Genomic DNA, 17,028 nt, shown 5'->3' with positions numbered 1-17,028 from the left:
AGAATCTTGAAACGTATATATATTGCAAACATCCTCGTTCTACAAGTGAGGAACAACAAATCTTTAAGGATAAATGATTTTTCTTTAATAACAACAAAAGTCTCACTGCTTTAAGGTGTTTCAATAAGTATGTATATTTCTTTGTTTTAATTTAAGTGTGTGTATCATGCATACTATCTTTATATTTGTGTTGAAAACATGTTTTGTTATAGGTTATTATTTTGCATGTTTATAGATTTAAATTTGTATTAACTGTAGGCTTTCCTTGAAATTTTTTGAAAGTATTATTAAAATATTCTAGAATAATTGAAAGCCTAAAATATATTATAACTTGCATAAGGTTTGATATTATTTAGTTAGTTAGTAAACTGAGTAGATTTACGAGTAAACCTTATTTGGTCCGCTTTACATGTGGAGCATCAGTTATGAGAGGTGAGATTCGGGAGAAAATAAAAATGCCATGCCAGGTTTATATCACTACAGCCATCAGGAATGTATCATATATAGGGCCATGCTTGCTGACGTGAGAGCATCGAGTTTTGGACTGGAGTTTTGACCATCAATTGATCTTGTTATGTTGCGATTTGAAGTTTATTGAATAATTTGATGCAAAATGCAATAATTTCTTAAAAAATAAAGAAAAAACATTTTACCATTTCAATAAATTCTCAGCAAGTTAAATGTTGGATTACTAGTAACAAGGTAATTACTATATATATATATATATATATATACATGGATTTACTACAAGTTACAAACAAAACTTTTCATCAGAATTATATTTATCCATTATTATTACCAAATTAGACAGTGAAAATCTGTTCAATTTATTCAAAAAAGTCAGAACAAAACTACTAAGATATCTAGAAATTTAGAACCATTGTCGTGTTACGTTGCAGCGACTTAAAGTTTTTTAAATGTAACAAAAAAATATATATAGATCTCATGAAGTTTTTGATATTATCATTAACCCTGAAAATATACTTGTTTTGAAAAAAAAATCATGAAAAACATATTTTTTATTTATTTTAGCCAACACAAAGTTTTCATTGTTTCTGTTAAAAGAAAAATGTTTTATGATTCTTATAACAAGTTAACAAATAATTTGTTTATATTTTATGTAATTAAAAGATAAAAACAATTATAAATTTGATTTATTTATATTCAAAAACCATTTAAAAATCCTAATAATAAAATACCGATTTCGATCGAATTTTCATAAATGATTTATTGTTAATATTATTATTTTCATATGAGATATATGGTAATTATAAAAAGTATTAAAATTTAAATAAAAATTTATGATAATATTTAAGAATCAAATTAAAATTAAAATTAAAGAGTGACTGAATCTATAAATTTCAGAGTGTAAAAAAATAGGAAAAAGAAAGTAAAATAGCCAAGGGCCAAGCCTAGTGCAGGTTAGGCACGCTCGTGCCTTAGACATGATTTTTTTTTCCGTCAGGTATTGCCGCAATTGAATAAACCATGATCACTCGTTAATGATCAATTATATAACTATCTAGGTGGTGGCTTAGTGATAAGAGTTTGGGATCAAGAGGTTTGTTCCCTCTGTGGTTTCAGGTTCGAGCCCTGTGGTTGCTCATATGATGGCCACTGGAGGCTTACATGGTCGTTAACTTCAGGGCTCGTGGGATTAGTCGAGGTGCGCGTAAGCTGGCCCGAACACCCACATTAAACTAAAAAAAATATATATATATAATAAAATCTTCATTGATCATATAAATAATAAAGCACCATAAATAACCAAACCAAAGATACATTTTTTTCTAGAAGCTGAGAGAACTTGAACTTGAATTCAAGTCTTATTAATATGGAAAATCAACCGAGAAAAATAAATAGGAAGAAAACAATAGATAAATTAAGGATTAAAGAATGCTTTATTCCAAAATCAGTTTTTAACAAAATTAGATAAGTTCTAAGTAAGTTTTTAACAAAATTAGACATCATTTTGGAATTGAATAATATAAAAAGGTAAAAAAATTTTTTATCTAACCATCCAATATATAAGAAAGAGCTAGCTATTTAACTTATGCTTCGCCGTTAATGTAAATGTTTTTTTCCAAAAAATAGCGTATATATAGGCTATTTCAAAGTCTATGCAAGTATTTAATTAAATAAATTCATAATTATTTATGTAAATAATAAGAAAAAAAGTCTTCAACAATAACTAAAAGAGAAATTAGAAAAACTAAGAAATGAATGTAGATCAAGATATATAATCATACAAAATGAGATATTTATCCAATTGTGTTTACTAAACTCGTTTATTTAAATCAAAATGAGTTAATAAAAATACAAATACAAATAAAACTAACTAAATAAACTCTAGCCTTAAAAAAATATTACTTAAGGTCAAACATATCAGGAATATTATTTAAAAATAAATATACTTTTTTATTTGAAAAAATATTGTTCATCTGTATAAAACAAAAAAAAATAAATTAGAATAATATCTTAAAAAATCAAATACAAACAAAACAATTTTTTTAAAAAAACTTTTATTAAAAAAAGCCTACAAAACATGTGATTTAAGTCATGAAACTAAAATAAACTCATAGAAAAGATAATCTCATAACCAATATTTTTCTTTTTTTAAAAAAAAACTAATGATATGATCATAAAAGAAAATGAGCAAAAAATAGAAAAAATACAAATGACATTAACTTTTTAAACTCGTAACCCAGGTCTTTAGATTAGAAGCACTACAAATGAAAAAAATATGACGCCCAACCCCTAACAAATGAAATGTTGAAGGATAAAACTGAGAAAAAATCAATTACACAAAAGAAAATAAAAAAAAAATATAATTAAAAGAATGATGGTGAAAATCAAAATAAAAAATAAATTACAGGACAAACCAAAATTTCAATTAAAGGTTTAAATTGAAACAAAAAATCACTTTAATAAAAGAAAAAACAATAAGGGCCAAATGAGAAAAAATAAAACAGTATAATTTTTTATTGAAGAGTAAAACTAAAAACCAATAAGACTGTAACAAAAAGGCCAAAGAAAAAAAAATCAAAAGAATAAGAATTAAAATGAAAAAAAATAACATCTAAGAAAAATTGTGATTGAAATACTAAATTGAAAACAAATAAAACTTTTATAAAATAGATAAGAACAAAAATAAGAAATTAAAAGAATGAGAACTAAAATTAAAATATATAAAAAAAGGACAACACTGCACTTTTCCTAAAAGAAGAGATAAAAAAAAAAAAAAAAACAATCATTAACGACAAACCATCCATCATCTGTCGTCATGTCCCATACCAAGAAAAAAATAGACATAGTGTCACTTTCAAAGACACGATGGAAGACAAAGTTTGGCCATCAGTTGGCACTATGCATATCTTATTTATTGTTTTTTCGAAGAGAAAAATTGTATTTTAATTACAGCATAAGATGGGGAAAACCAAAAAAAAATAAAATTTGATCATTAGCTCTAGGTTTTTTTTACCTTAAAGGTAAAAAAAAGTATTTTTATAGTCTTAAAGCTTATGAAAAGAACAAAAAACTCTTCGTCAACACTATTAAATTTGTTGAATTGGGAGGTAAAAACATAATATTAGTATATAAAAAAAATTAAAAAAAAACTAACATATATCTGAATAATCTTTTAATGACTAATATATCTTTTTAAAAAATTAAATTACTCTCACAATAAAAGCTTTCATTTTTTTACCCAAAGAAAAACTATATCTAGTGCTACCGTGAAAAAATCATGCATTATTTTTCATGTTAATATGAGCTCATTTGGTATTATAGTAGCGGTTACTCTTCAAAGTAATTTTTATTTGAAAATACAGTAAAAATTTTTTTTTTTTAAAAAAATATTTTTATATCAGTACATTAAAATAATTTAATAATATAAACAAATTAATTTAAAATAAAAAAAATTAATGTTTTTAAATACACTTTAAAAACAAAGGGGCTCTACTTGGTCTGAAAATACATTGAAAAAAGAAAACTAGAATAAACACTTATTTTGCTTACAGTGGCAAATAAAAGCAATCTTTTATACAACACAGCAGACAACATACATAAAATACAATTTTTTAAAAAATCTTTCAAACCAGATTTCACTTCACAGAGAGATAAAACAAAACAAAACTGAAAATGGAAGACTTGAAGAAGAGAAAGATGGACGAGGCAATCATCAATGGTTCTGCCGAAACATTAACCACACAAGATTATCTTCGCTCACTGCTTGACCCTCTTAGTAAACCCCAGCTTGTCGATCTTCTTTCTAGACTGTACGTCTCTCTATCTAGCTTAATATTAATGATTTGTTGGTTTTCTTTTCTGGGTTCTTTTCATTTTTTAGATTCTATTTTGTTTCTCTTTGGTTTCCTGATTAAAAGACATGTATTGTGAAGAATAATTAGTTGGGTTTTAGTTTAGATTGATATAATTGTTGCAATTAAGTTGAGGTTGAAAGTCGAGTTTTCTTTCTATAGTATTGGTAGTAATTGTAGTCTGTGTTTGATTTTTGAAAGCCTTCAGAAAGGGTAAAAGATTTATCTTTTTATTATAAAGATAGAATTTTGAGCTTTTTTCTGTTTTAGGCAACCAAATAGCGGCCCCAGTTTCATTGAACTTGTTCTTGTTAGAGAAAGCGAGTGGATTTTTGTTCTACTACAGAAAATTTTAATTTGTGTCTTTAGTTTTTAATACCCTTTATTTGATAAAAGTTTGAGCTTTTTACATTGCACTTCATTCTAGCTGGTGCATTTAGTACCTCTTTTTTCGTTTCTTTGCAAAAAATAATTCTAAGTCTTTAGTTTTATATATCCTTGATGTTTCAAATGCTGTAAATTCATGTAGACGCATTTACAAATTCTATAGTTGCTGCGCCTTTCTATGAAGATAACAGCTCTGGAACCCTGATTTGCTGCTTCTTTGTGCCGTGTGTGTGTGTGTTTGCATGCACCAACTATGCAGGTGCCTTTGTGGGGATATTTCACTTGTCTCTGCTATTGGGCGGTTTGTGAGTGATTCTTCATCTGTATGCTGTGTGATTGACACTGTGCATGTGTGTTTGCTTGCATGTTGAGGCATAAAGAGGGTCTCAATATCCTTCAATTGCAGAAGAAATTAAAAGTCTTGCCAGTGCGGATCCAGTCCATCGAAAGCTTTTTGTTCGTGGCTTGGCCTGGAATACCACTTCAGAAACCTTGTGTGCTGTGAGTGCATTGCTGATTGCTGAGAGTGTCTTTTTTGTGTGCCATGGTGATGATTGTCCCACATGATACAAGTTTTTCCTTGAGTTTTTTCACATGGAAAATTGATCTTTTACATGCTCTTCTCTCGTCTTTGATGTGGTACTTGCAATTCTAAATCTTTTTGATGTCTAAGAGCCGTATGTTTTTGTTCCAGGAATTTCGAATGCATGGTGAGATAGAAGAAGGGTCAGTGATCTATGACAAAGCGACAGGAAAGTCACGTGGCTATGGTTTCATTACGTACAAGCATATGGAATCGGCACAAAGTGCACTAGGTGCACCTAGCAAATTGATTGATGTAAGAATAAGTAGTTTTTTAAGTTGTTACATGCATGATATTTCTTTTATATCAAACAGATAAACCAGCTCTACATCATGATTTGTGTTTCTGTTTGTGCACACTCCTGAACCACTTGCATGGGTGTATGCAAACACATGCATTGTTTGTAATGGGTAAGCAGAAGTGGAGTATGGAAGCATTCTTCTGAATGCAATATGACAATATTAAAATAAATAAAAAATTATGAACTTAACACTCACGTGTCATACACACGGGTATATATGTGTGTGCCTGCATTGTTCTCCAGGAAATAGATTTATGTGGTAAGCAGAAATGACTCATGGAATGGAAATTACTATTTATTTAATTGATTTGTGGAATGGTATATATGTGTGTACCTGCGTTGTTCTCCAGGAAAAAGATTGCATGAAAGGTGGGGGATTTTTTCAGTCTGAAATCATGTATTGAACCTGTGAGATTGGAGCAACAAGATGAAAGGAGGTTCTTGAATATAGCACCTCCAAATCCTCGAATTTTGGTAACATTTTGGTGTGCAAATGATACACGCTCTGTTCCATATGTAGAGTTCATTTCTCCTTTCTGGGAGGTCTCATCACATTAGTCCACTTTGAGAAAATCTAATACAAGAAGTTGATGGATTTGTGAATTATCCTGTTGTCTGTGAGTATATGATATAGTAAAATGGTATTTAAAAAAACAAAACAAAAAATTCTTTTGAGGTGCAATTTAGAAACTGTTGTTTAGATCTATTGTGACTGGTTAAGGTCCCTTATAATGTTGGTTTTCTAGGATGTACTTTAAGTATGAAGCAGAGGGAGTTTTGTTATCATGCGGCCATTATTACTTGTGATATTTGGTAGATAGCTAGGATATTGACTTTTGCTGCCAGGGCCTATTCTCAACTAAGCAAGACAGTCCTAGACTCCTAGTAACTTCTCTAGTAGTAATTTTTCTCTAGTTAGACATATATGCTGTTCTTCCATGTTCTTTTAATCTTGAGATTTTTATATTTGTGTTCTGTTTCCAGGGCCGAATGGCTGTCTGCAATTTAGCTTGTGAGGGATTAACTGGTGCAACTACCACACCGGATCTAACCCAGAGGAAACTCTACATTGGGGGTTTGTCGCCAGAGATCTCAAGTGAGATGCTGCTTCATTTTTTTGGAAGATATGGTGAGATTGAAGAAGGCTCAGTTGCCTATAACAAAGATACTAATGAATCACGGTAAAACACCATTTTCTTTTTCTATTTGTTGAGAGATATTGCTATTATTAACTTTTTTCAGTTTTAAATTCTGCCACTAACGGTTGAAAGTTGTTTTTCTTTTCCCTTTCATATGCAGTGGGTTTGGTTTTGTTACATACAAGACAGTGGAGGCTGCAAAGAAGGCCATAGATGATCCACACAAGTTGCTTGGGGTAAGTTGATGATGATTCCCTGGAGGTGGTTGTTATAGTGACCTTTTTTATTGTTCTAAACATGACTCTTTGGAGGAAAGTTCTTAAACAATGTAAGCATGTGATGTTTTATTTTCTTTTTTGGCTGGATTGTCTTTGTAAAATTTGCACTCTAATGTCTTTTTTATGCATTATTTTTCTTTATATCAACATGCTATGTGCCATATAATGGAGATGGCTATGAGAACTTGATGTTTTCTCCACTCTGAAAAAGAAAAGATACAAATTTGATTTTTGCTGTAATGTGCAGTAAGGAGGGTGATTCTCCGAAAGTCTGATTGTGTTTGCAATAGGCTTTTCATTGTCACGATGAAGTGCTACAATGAAGTTGTAGATTTAGGAAGTTCTGAGTTATGAGCCAGCCCAATTAGTTTGGGCTAAGACTCTGCTAAATTGATTGACGTTGTAGACTGGGACCTGTTATAGGATAAATTTCCTGTTGCAGTTCGAGCAGCAACTGGTGTTTCTCCAATAAATATACATTTAGGGAGGCCCTTTGGAGGATTGAAGGTCTTCAAGGTCATTCAATTTTTCCTCCAGCTATAAATTTTAGTGGTGTCAGCACAACATATAATGAGACTCTACTTCTTTTCCTTTTGCTTGATTCTGGTTTTTATCGGACCATACTTGGAAGCTTCAAATTTCTACACAAGGGATCCCTCTTAAGGGACTTGATTTGTCAAATGGGTTATTAAGTGCTTGTCCTAGATGCAGATCTCTTTTATCCTGTTCCTATTTTGGAAAGGGCCTTGCACATACTACATGAGTGACAAATTTCAAAGAGACTTGGTTGATCAAATTCTGTGTTATCAAAATAACTTAGTTTTAATTGCTTGGCTGCAGGGGAGAACTATCACTGTGAAGCTTGCTGATACCCACAAGGGCAAGACGGTACAAATGCAGTCACCAGCGCCCATGGTTCCAGTACCTGTACCAATAGCAGCAGCTGGTTATGCGCAGCCAGGTAAAGCACCAGTTGGCAGTGGTACTCCTGTTGGTTATCCTTATCATCAAACTGTAGCATCATATCCAGCTTCTTCCTACCCTAATCCTCCAGTTGCACCTGCTCCATATCCAACACAATCTCAAGTTTCATATGCACCAGTTTCTGCAAAGAAAGAACTGTTAGGACTTTCATCAACACCACCTGTCGGAATGGGTGGATACCCTTATTACTACCCTAAACAGTAACCTTTTCTCAATGGGAAGTTAGTGCTACTGAAGCTTATGCCTTCCCAAAGCGGTAGTTTTATGCCGTCAATTAGAGCTGTGGATAGTTCTACGAGACAGCTGTTGAGAAGCTTAGAATGGCAATCAAACTGAAATTTTGATGCTGGAATTTTTCTTTCTTTTTCTTTTTTTCGTTTTCAGTCGCCTTTTGTAACAACTTAGCATGCTTCATTAGCCATTTGCTCTGTAATTTTGGACAAAAATAATCGAATATGTCCAGGAGGATGTATACTTTTAGTCGAGGGATGCTTTTTTTTTTCTTTTCTTCTGTGCAGTATTCTCATTCCGTTGTTGCATTGATGTTACTGAGTTTGACATGATGTCGATGATTCATATGTACTTAGCACAACCTATATAAAATCCATAAGAACAAGGAGCCTGCAGTGGTCCAGGGTTCATTTCCCCCCCTAAAAATATCTGGGAGTGCTTTGCAGTTTGCTCGGTTCATATCGGAAGAGCTGTCGCCAGGCCTTGTTGTTAGCTTGCTTTTGTTTCTGGGCCTGTTGAAAAACACATTCAAACCAATTTTAAAGGGGACAGGCATCTCCAGGAGGCAGGTCTCTGTTCCTCACTGGAAGTTAAGACCCTACAAGCATGGATTAGCTTAACCCATAACCTAATCCACTTGTTTTTTTTAAAACCCCATATTGGTCCTCAATGGATATGCTAATTTTCAATTAGATCTCTTAACTATTTATTTTCCTCAGTTGGATCCTCAATATATTATTAGGAATTCAAGAATTCAATTGTTTTGAACGTCCAACACCGTCAAAATTAATTGATGTATCAAGTGCCATACTTATCTAGAGAAAAAAATTTCTTCAGAAATCGACCCAATTAAATGAAAATGAAGCTAAAGTCAAGGAAGCAACTAAAAGCCAAGTATGGATTATACTAAATTCAATCCATATGACTAATTTGGAATGTTTTATGGACTATGCTTCAATCCAGGTAACTAATTTGGAATGTTTGAATGATTAAAAAACAAAAAGAAAGGAAAAACAAGAAATGGATCAAATTTCGACAAGATACCACCAAGAAACATAATACGTGTTTGGTTCATGAAGTTGTGGAAAACTTCTGGATCAAGTTTTTCACGGCTAAAGCTTGGACTAAGGTGATTGAGCTTAAATATAAGAAGAGAAAATAATGTAAAAGAAAGAGTTCTTTTGTGTTTTGTTGGGGATATTTTGCATAAAACGCAATATTCTTTGAATATGCAGCCATCTCGTGAATGTCTTCAGTTTTCTTGGCTTCGGCTCTTAATATTTCCTCATTATTCCCTTCCAAGTAGCCCATTGATTTGATCTTTCTTCCTCGACTGTCAAGACTCTTTTGCTGCCTCTCCTTCATCTTCAGAATTTGCCTCTGCATCGTCTCAGTCTTTTCGTACAACTGCTAAACTTCTTTAGTCAACGAAACAAGTTTCAGTGAATTTTCTTCTTGAATATCATTTTTCTCTTCGAACCTTGAATTCAAAACGTCAGATGATGAGGTGGGAAAACAAGAACCCTAGCTACATGGGATAACAATAAATGCAGAACCATCCTTATGAATCCAAATTGAAAACAAGAAAATCCATCCAAGAAGAACGAAAATCCGACCAAAAAATAAAAAGGATTACAGAAAACAACACAGAAGGATTCATTCATAATACCATTAATAGTGAACTTGTCAACCCCTTTCTCCTACCATTAGTAAATTTGAGTATAAATCAACTTAATGAGCATTCATAAGTAAGAGATTATTAATGCATGAAGAAATTTCTTTTCTGTTAATGTTTTCCCTAAAAGCCAATTCTGCCAGTTTCACAATGTATAGCACCTGGAATTGGTGCAGCCAAGAACTCTTAAGTTAGCTACAAGGCTAACAATCGATTCGCGACTAGCCCCAAACTCTAAGAACGTGAACAAAAAATTCATTAAGAAATAAATAAATGATGATTGCAGTTTACAAAAACTATGCCCCAGCAGTAACGTATATTATTGGTGCCGTCTGCAGGCTGAGGCTTAGTAGCAAATCCCTTCACTTAGCTTAAAATGTTGGTATTATCTTTTGATGATATACGTGTGTTTATTGGAGTAAAACAAAAGATATATGTATGGAAAGAACAATAAGAAAAGGATAATGTTGTCTATTCTGTTGTGAATAAAGCAGGCCAGTGCATGACAGCATATTTTCCCAAATTTCATCGAAGAGAGAATCCCAAAGCTTTTCAATCAACGAAGTGAGACTCTCTAATAAAACGTTAAGCAAAATCCTAAGGCTCAAACCTACAATACAATTACTGAAATCTAGCTGCTCTACTTGCTAGGACAAGCCTAAATGATGGCAACAGCTGATGTTCTGTTCTTGTTTTGTTTCCTCATTTCCAGTTGGTTCCTTTCCACTATCCTTTGTAAATCCATCAAAAACTATGTACATTTTGGAACCAAGTTGCGACCCCCACCAAGTCCACCAGCTCTGCCTATCATTGGCAACCTTCACTTAATAGGCTCGGTTTTGTCCAAGTCCTTGCACAACCTAGCTCATAAACATGGTCCAATTATTCAACTCCATTTGGGCGCATCGACATGCTATGTTGTTTCAGATGCCATGATTGCCAAAGAAATCTTGAAAACCAATGAGCTCAATTTCATTTCTCGTCCAGAATTTGATTGCTCGGATAACAACATATACAGGGGGTCTGGTTTTGTCACTGCACCATACAACACCTATTGGCGGTTCATGAAGAAACTATGCATGACCAGGCTTCTTGCCACTTCACAGCTTAATCAGCTTGTGCATGTAAGAGAGGAAGAGATTATGAAACTTGTGGACTCGTTAATTAATATTTCAAGAGAAGGGAAGTCTTGTAATTTAAAGCAGGAGTTCATCACCATGACAAATAATGTCATTTGTCGAATGGCTATGAGCACTAGATGCGTAGAGGATGATGCTAATGAAGCTAAGGAGGTAAAGGAATTGGTTAATCAAATTGTGGTGCTTGGAGGCAAGTTGAGTGCAGGTAATATTTTGGGTCCTTTGGCAAAACTAGACTTGTTCGGACATGGAAGAATGCTTCGAAATGCACTGGAGAAATTCGATCGTTTAGTAGAAAAGATCATCAAGGAGCATGAAGATCAGAGGGAGATGAAAGACATGGAAGGATCAGGATGGAGGGATTTGATGGATATTCTATTAGCAATATCTGGAGACTCGAATGCTGAAATGAACTTGACTAGAAAGGATATCAAGGCTTTCTTCCTAGTAAGTCAACTCTTTTAGCCTCGAACTTCTCCTTGTGTGATGATGAGTCTTAATAAATCTATTGTTCGTCTTTTTTCGTGCTAGGACATCATCATGGCTGGCACTGATACATCAGCACTCACCATTCAATGGATCATGGCTGAGCTAATCAACCATCAGAAGATTTTCAACAGACTGAGGGAAGAAATTGATTTAGCGGTTGGGACGAAAAGGCTAGTCAAAGAATCAGATATCTTAAATCTTCCATACTTACAAGCTGTTGTGAAGGAAACGCTCAGACTACACCCTCCATCTCCCATAATCCTAAGACAATGTGCTGAAGATTGCAAGATTAATGGCTTTGATTTAAAGGGTAAGACTAGGATGCTAATCAACCTTTACAGTATCCAACGAGATCCGAATTCATGGACAGATCCTGAAGAATTCAACCCAGATAGATTCATGGTTGACTCTAACATAAATCATTTACAGAATCAAATGGAAGTGAAAGGGCAAATGTTCAATTATCTCCCATTTGGGAGTGGGAGGCGAGGATGCCCTGCCTCATCACTTGCTTTAGTGGTTGTTCAAGCTGCTATTGGAGCCTTGGTCCAATGCTTTGACTGGGAAGTCATAGGTGAAGGGAAGATTAATCTGCAAGAGGATTCAGGATTTAGCATGGGGATGGCAAGCCCACTTGTGTGCTACCCCATCACCCGTTTTAATCCATTAAGTTTTAATAAGAGATGAGAGAGATATAGATTGTTTATCCATAACCTAGCCAGCCAAAAAACCATCTTAAAGAGATGATATCAATGGAGATAATGATATTCCATATCATCACAAATAGATCCGGAATCATAATTTTTTTTTTATTTGGTTTGGTTGGATTTTAATTTTTCAGGTTAGAAATTGGTTTATTAAGATTATTAATATTTTTAAAATGTTTTTAGATGAAAATAAATTAAAAATTACAAAACTTTAACTTTTTTTACTAAAAAAAAAAGGCTTAAAAGTTATCCAAAAAAATGATATCTTAAAAATTAAGGTAGTATATTTATTATAAAAAAAAAAATTCATTCGTCAACCTTCCTTTTAGACCCATGCCTAAAACATTAAAAATAAAAAAAATATCAAAACATACAAACACCATTGTTAATTAACACTCCATGATGGAAACAATTAAAAATATATATAAAAAATAAAAGTATATTAAAAAATATATCATTAATACGCGTGACAACAAATAATAAAAAAATATTTTTATGGATTAAAATAAGAATGTATGAATGTTATTGGTGAAGTGTTGGCAAGGCATTAACCATGGGTTGTTGCCTCTCGTGTCTGACGTTTCAAGCAACAACGACCATGTCAACAATTAAAAAATAATTTTTTTTTTATAATGGTGGGTTCTAGCTAGAATACTAGATTCAAATAATCTAACTAGATCTGGCCAGAACAGTAGTCAAACAATTTTGTTATTGAAAAATCATGAGAGAAAAATTACTTTTGAGAAAAATATTTTTTGCATATAAAAATAATATGAAATTAACACAAATAACAATTAAAATATGTTATCAACAACCTTAATTATTTGACGATGGCTCTGATACCACTATTGGGTTTCCCAAAACACTTATACGTAATGAAAACTATAAATTTAAAAATATTTCAAGAGTCTTAAGGATCCTGTTAGACACATCTAGATTTATATAGGGTTTATGCGGAAATTACCTGAAGATTATATGTTCTTTTTTTCTTTGAATATTTGCTTCAAGGCTAGGTTATTGTAAACCACAAATCATCCAATTATCCGGTCTATAATGGTAATCCACATGAACCACAAATGAAAAATCTCCTAAACCTTTTTAGGAGAGAGGGATTACTATATCTTAGAGTGCTAGCTCTTTTTTTATATATATATTTTAGGAGTTTATGTATTATACTTTAGTCACCTTCACATCACATAACATTCTATTTATAGAAAAATCTAATAAATGATAAAATGTCAATTTTCCCCTTTAAATACATCACATATATTATTTTAGGCTAATTTTATAAATTTATTCAACCAAGTCCTTACTTGATTATTTCTAGGTCTAGAATTGTTATCCCCTGTATTATTACATTTTAGTCCTTAATTTCTAAAATTTATTTACAATCAAGTCACACTTGATTAATTATTCATTTTAATTTTTGATCATTGGTTCTTATGTGTGTGACCCATTAGGTTTCCTAATAAGTTGACTCATTAAGTTCCCTAATAAGTTAGCCAAAATATAAATCATAATTTTAAATCAAATATGATTAAATAAATTAATTCAAAAATTGATTGATTTATATTTGAAGATTCAGTACAATGTCTAGCAACCTGTCATAGTCCTCTAAATATTAGGAAAGTCATAAGTGGTTTGACATAATCTTTTAATGACTAGTTTCTTAGTGTAATTATTATCGCTTCATCAACAATGTTCTGATTTAAATATTATAGCATGAAGTGTATCTACTCAGTTAAATCATGTTTATTCTCAACATCATAGTCATTGATTTTTTAAAAAAGATTTGAAACTCTTTTCAAATCTCATTATTCCTTACACAAGAATTTACAATCAATATTATTTGAGAACAAATAAAAAAAATTATCTAATTCACTCAAGGTAATGAATCCTCTCTTGATTACTTAAATACCTTTATATAGCTTATGTTATACCTAATATCGTCCCCAAGGGACGTAGCGTGATGACAAAGGGCTTGAGATTTGCACAGCAGTTCTTGAGTTCGAGTCAGGGCGTGCACCTCTTGTAAGAGCCTGGAACAGCCGGGGTTTTACTCACTCACCTGAGCCCACAAAGTGCGCTTTCCGGGGACTGAGGTTTCCTCGAATCCAAAAAAAAAGTTATACCTAACTCTACCTATTTGTTACCCTTGATTCAAACGTGTAGCAGGATCAAAATATAACACTTTTTATATAAAATAACTTAATGATCTCAAGTCTAAAGATCACCTACACAATTGTCACATGAATCTTTTCATAGACTCAGGTGATCTCTCCATATGAAATTCTCATGCGGGTAACAAATAGGTATCCATCAAATCTCAGTTTATGAGAACAAATGTTTCTTTTCATAAAGAAAAGAACATAATATGTATCAATCTTAACAACTATAATTAATGTCCAGTCTTAATAGAGCATTGACCAAGAACATTTACGAACAATGTTTTAATGCAATAAGAATCTCATAATTATAACAACTTTATAATTTTATTTGTAAATTATTTTTGTCTTAATAATATTATCTTTACTCTAGATTCATTAATTAAATATTAGATTCATTAATCAAATTTTGATGAATATTAAAGATAAATAAGTTTTTATAAATAAATTAAATTTATATACATGAACAAAATCAATGTCATGTGTAACCAACCAATTGACTACAAGACATATATGTTAGCATAGTCAAGTTCTCTCTTTGAGTTTATATCCTCTAAAAAAAAAAAAAAAACACCATTATATGACAAAAATGACACCCAACAAAGTCATCTGCGGCAATATACAGAAAGGAACTTTCAGATGTTAAACAAGTTTGCATATCAAACATCACCCAATCAGCTTTTTCTAGAGTGTTTTTATACAGATCCCACCTACAAGCAATTAATTATTATAACAGTTACACCAACAAATTAAAAATCAATTATTATAACATGGCATTTTAGTAACATCATAGGGATTGGGTGCACATACAAACTTAAACAACATTGATTCAGCATCCTTCATAACACACATTTATAGACCATCATCTACTCTTTTTAGATGATTGGTTAAATGTTGGGTAAAGTTAACAACCTGAAAGCATATGAACCTAGTTCATGTTCAATGCAAAATACAATAACAATGGTTATCCACTCGATATGTGAATCTGGAAAGGCTAGATAAATTACAAAAATAAAGAGTTAAACCACACAAAGTTCTTCCGAACAACACCTCAACTAACATTCAAATGCCGAATATTAAATAACTTGAACCCATAAAAACAATCCATGGAATTCAGAATTTGGTAACAATTAATAAAAACAATCCTCATAAAGTCATTTTTTAATGTGAAATTAAATGCAATGTCACTTAATTTCTTAAAAAGCATTAACCAACTAAAAAAATGTCCAATGTAAAAATTGATTTTAGAGAATATACCTCTTCTATTATCTCTTCCTCTTTCTCTTTACAATGTTCACCAGCCTCTTCATCCTTATTCTTATTTGACTGAACAACTTTTTTATTCTTTAATTGATAAAGAGAAGAGTTGCTTTTGCTTTTTTCAAGATTTATTACAACTCTCCAGCTCTGCCACTAAGACTTTTGCCTAGACCCAAACTCCTTCATCAAATCCTATTCCTTCTATTTGTTCCTTTCTGACTCAATATCTTCTCTCTTCCTTTTTTTCTTATACGGATCCTCCCTTCTGATCCCTACTTGTGTTCGTCGAATCTGAATCCCCACTAACTCAGCTATTCTTGAATACTCCTTGCCAAGGGCTAAATGTTAGATTGAGGAATCAGAGCTTTTATTTTTCCAAGGTTTGCTCATCCTTCTCATGTTGCTTTTGTTGTGGTTGACATTTTGTACAAATGATAAAACATGACACAAAAACCACATGTGAAAACATGAGTTAAAACATAGAACCTTATTTGTTTGCTACTTTTCGCTTTCAACCTATAACAAGCTCGGGAAATTAATAGCCAAGAAAGTTACAGACATGTTCTTTAGAAGAAAACTCCTTTATAAATTTATATTTCCAATTCAATAAATAAAGCCTTAAAATTAATAACCATATGTTGTTTTGATTCACTATCTTTTTGTTTCTCTCTTGACTCCAGGTGATTTTTGGTTAGGTTTGGTTTGCAATTAAAATAAACTACATTGAGAACCAATCAAAAATCGGTTTAAACCGATAAATCTTGATTTGAACTGTTCGGTTTTTTCATATAAGAAACCAGCAAAACCTATTTTTTAAGCTTTTTACAAGCTTCTTTTTATGAATAAAGCTAATTTCAATTGTGACTTTTTTTTATCTTTTATTTGTGCTTTATAATTCTTTTAATAATTCTTTACAACAAAATCAATTATGCTTGCTATAAAATAATGAGTAGCAATATTCTGAAGAAAATACAGTATCAATTGGTAGCCAAAATATAATATCAACCTTGTTATTACGGTATCAATATTCAAATGAGAATACAATCCAAAATCCATTATTCTTAATCTAGTTTTTCAACCAATGAAAAAAACTCTACACTATGTTTTTCGTACAATATCAATAGGCCATGACATAACAAGTCAAATAAAAAATCAAACTTTACAGCTAGAAAAATCAAATGAGAATATAGTATCAAACATAACTTTGTAGTGTTCAAAATAATATGAGAAACAATATCAAAACAATCATCTTAGGTAAAACTTGTAATCAATGTATTAAATAAAATTAAAAAAGTACAAAACTTCCATCTAAAGTGAAAATTGTAAGAAGTCACATTAGAAAATTCTAGTGCGTTCATGTAAGGTTATGAT

General features: G+C 31.8%; 2 protein-coding genes across 2 annotated transcripts; both read left to right on the top strand.

Moving 5' to 3' along the window:
• Positions 1-4,044: 4,044 nt before the first annotated feature.
• Positions 4,045-8,494, top strand: LOC7455650 (UBP1-associated protein 2A). Its single transcript, XM_024602789.2, has 6 exons — positions 4,045-4,277; positions 5,087-5,207; positions 5,401-5,544; positions 6,575-6,771; positions 6,890-6,965; positions 7,848-8,494. Exons 1-6 carry the CDS (start codon positions 4,141-4,143, stop codon positions 8,193-8,195), a joined length of 1,023 nt encoding a protein of 340 aa, XP_024458557.2. The 5' UTR covers positions 4,045-4,140; the 3' UTR covers positions 8,196-8,494.
• Positions 8,495-10,562: 2,068 nt separating this feature from the next.
• Positions 10,563-12,212, top strand: LOC7455651 (3,9-dihydroxypterocarpan 6A-monooxygenase). Its single transcript, XM_024602839.2, has 2 exons — positions 10,563-11,483; positions 11,568-12,212. The coding sequence occupies exons 1-2, from the start codon at positions 10,563-10,565 to the stop codon at positions 12,210-12,212; spliced, it is 1,566 nt and encodes a 521-aa protein (XP_024458607.1).
• Positions 12,213-17,028: the final 4,816 nt, after the last annotated feature.

This window comes from Populus trichocarpa, chromosome 6, assembly GCF_000002775.5.
Source record: "Populus trichocarpa isolate Nisqually-1 chromosome 6, P.trichocarpa_v4.1, whole genome shotgun sequence".
In the NCBI taxonomy this organism is placed as follows: domain Eukaryota; kingdom Viridiplantae; phylum Streptophyta; class Magnoliopsida; order Malpighiales; family Salicaceae; genus Populus; species Populus trichocarpa.
Note: the sequence above shows the minus strand (reverse complement) of the source record. Positions and strands in the feature narration are given on the sequence as shown.

What these genes read in the sequence shown, in the direction of transcription:
- LOC7455650 (XM_024602789.2), top strand. Translation starts at nt 4,141, where the DNA reads ATGGAAGACTTGAAGAAGAGAAAGATGGACGAGGCAATCATCAATGGT. An exon ending in CACCTAGCAAATTGATTGAT is followed by an intron (nt 5,545 to 6,574) that starts GTAAGAATAAGT and finishes TTCTGTTTCCAG; the next exon opens with GGCCGAATGGCTGTCTGCAA. An exon ending in ATCCACACAAGTTGCTTGGG is followed by an intron (nt 6,966 to 7,847) that starts GTAAGTTGATGA and finishes GCTTGGCTGCAG; the next exon opens with GGGAGAACTATCACTGTGAA.
- LOC7455651 (XM_024602839.2), top strand. Translation starts at nt 10,563, where the DNA reads ATGGCAACAGCTGATGTTCTGTTCTTGTTTTGTTTCCTCATTTCCAGT. An exon ending in ATATCAAGGCTTTCTTCCTA is followed by an intron (nt 11,484 to 11,567) that starts GTAAGTCAACTC and finishes TTTTCGTGCTAG; the next exon opens with GACATCATCATGGCTGGCAC.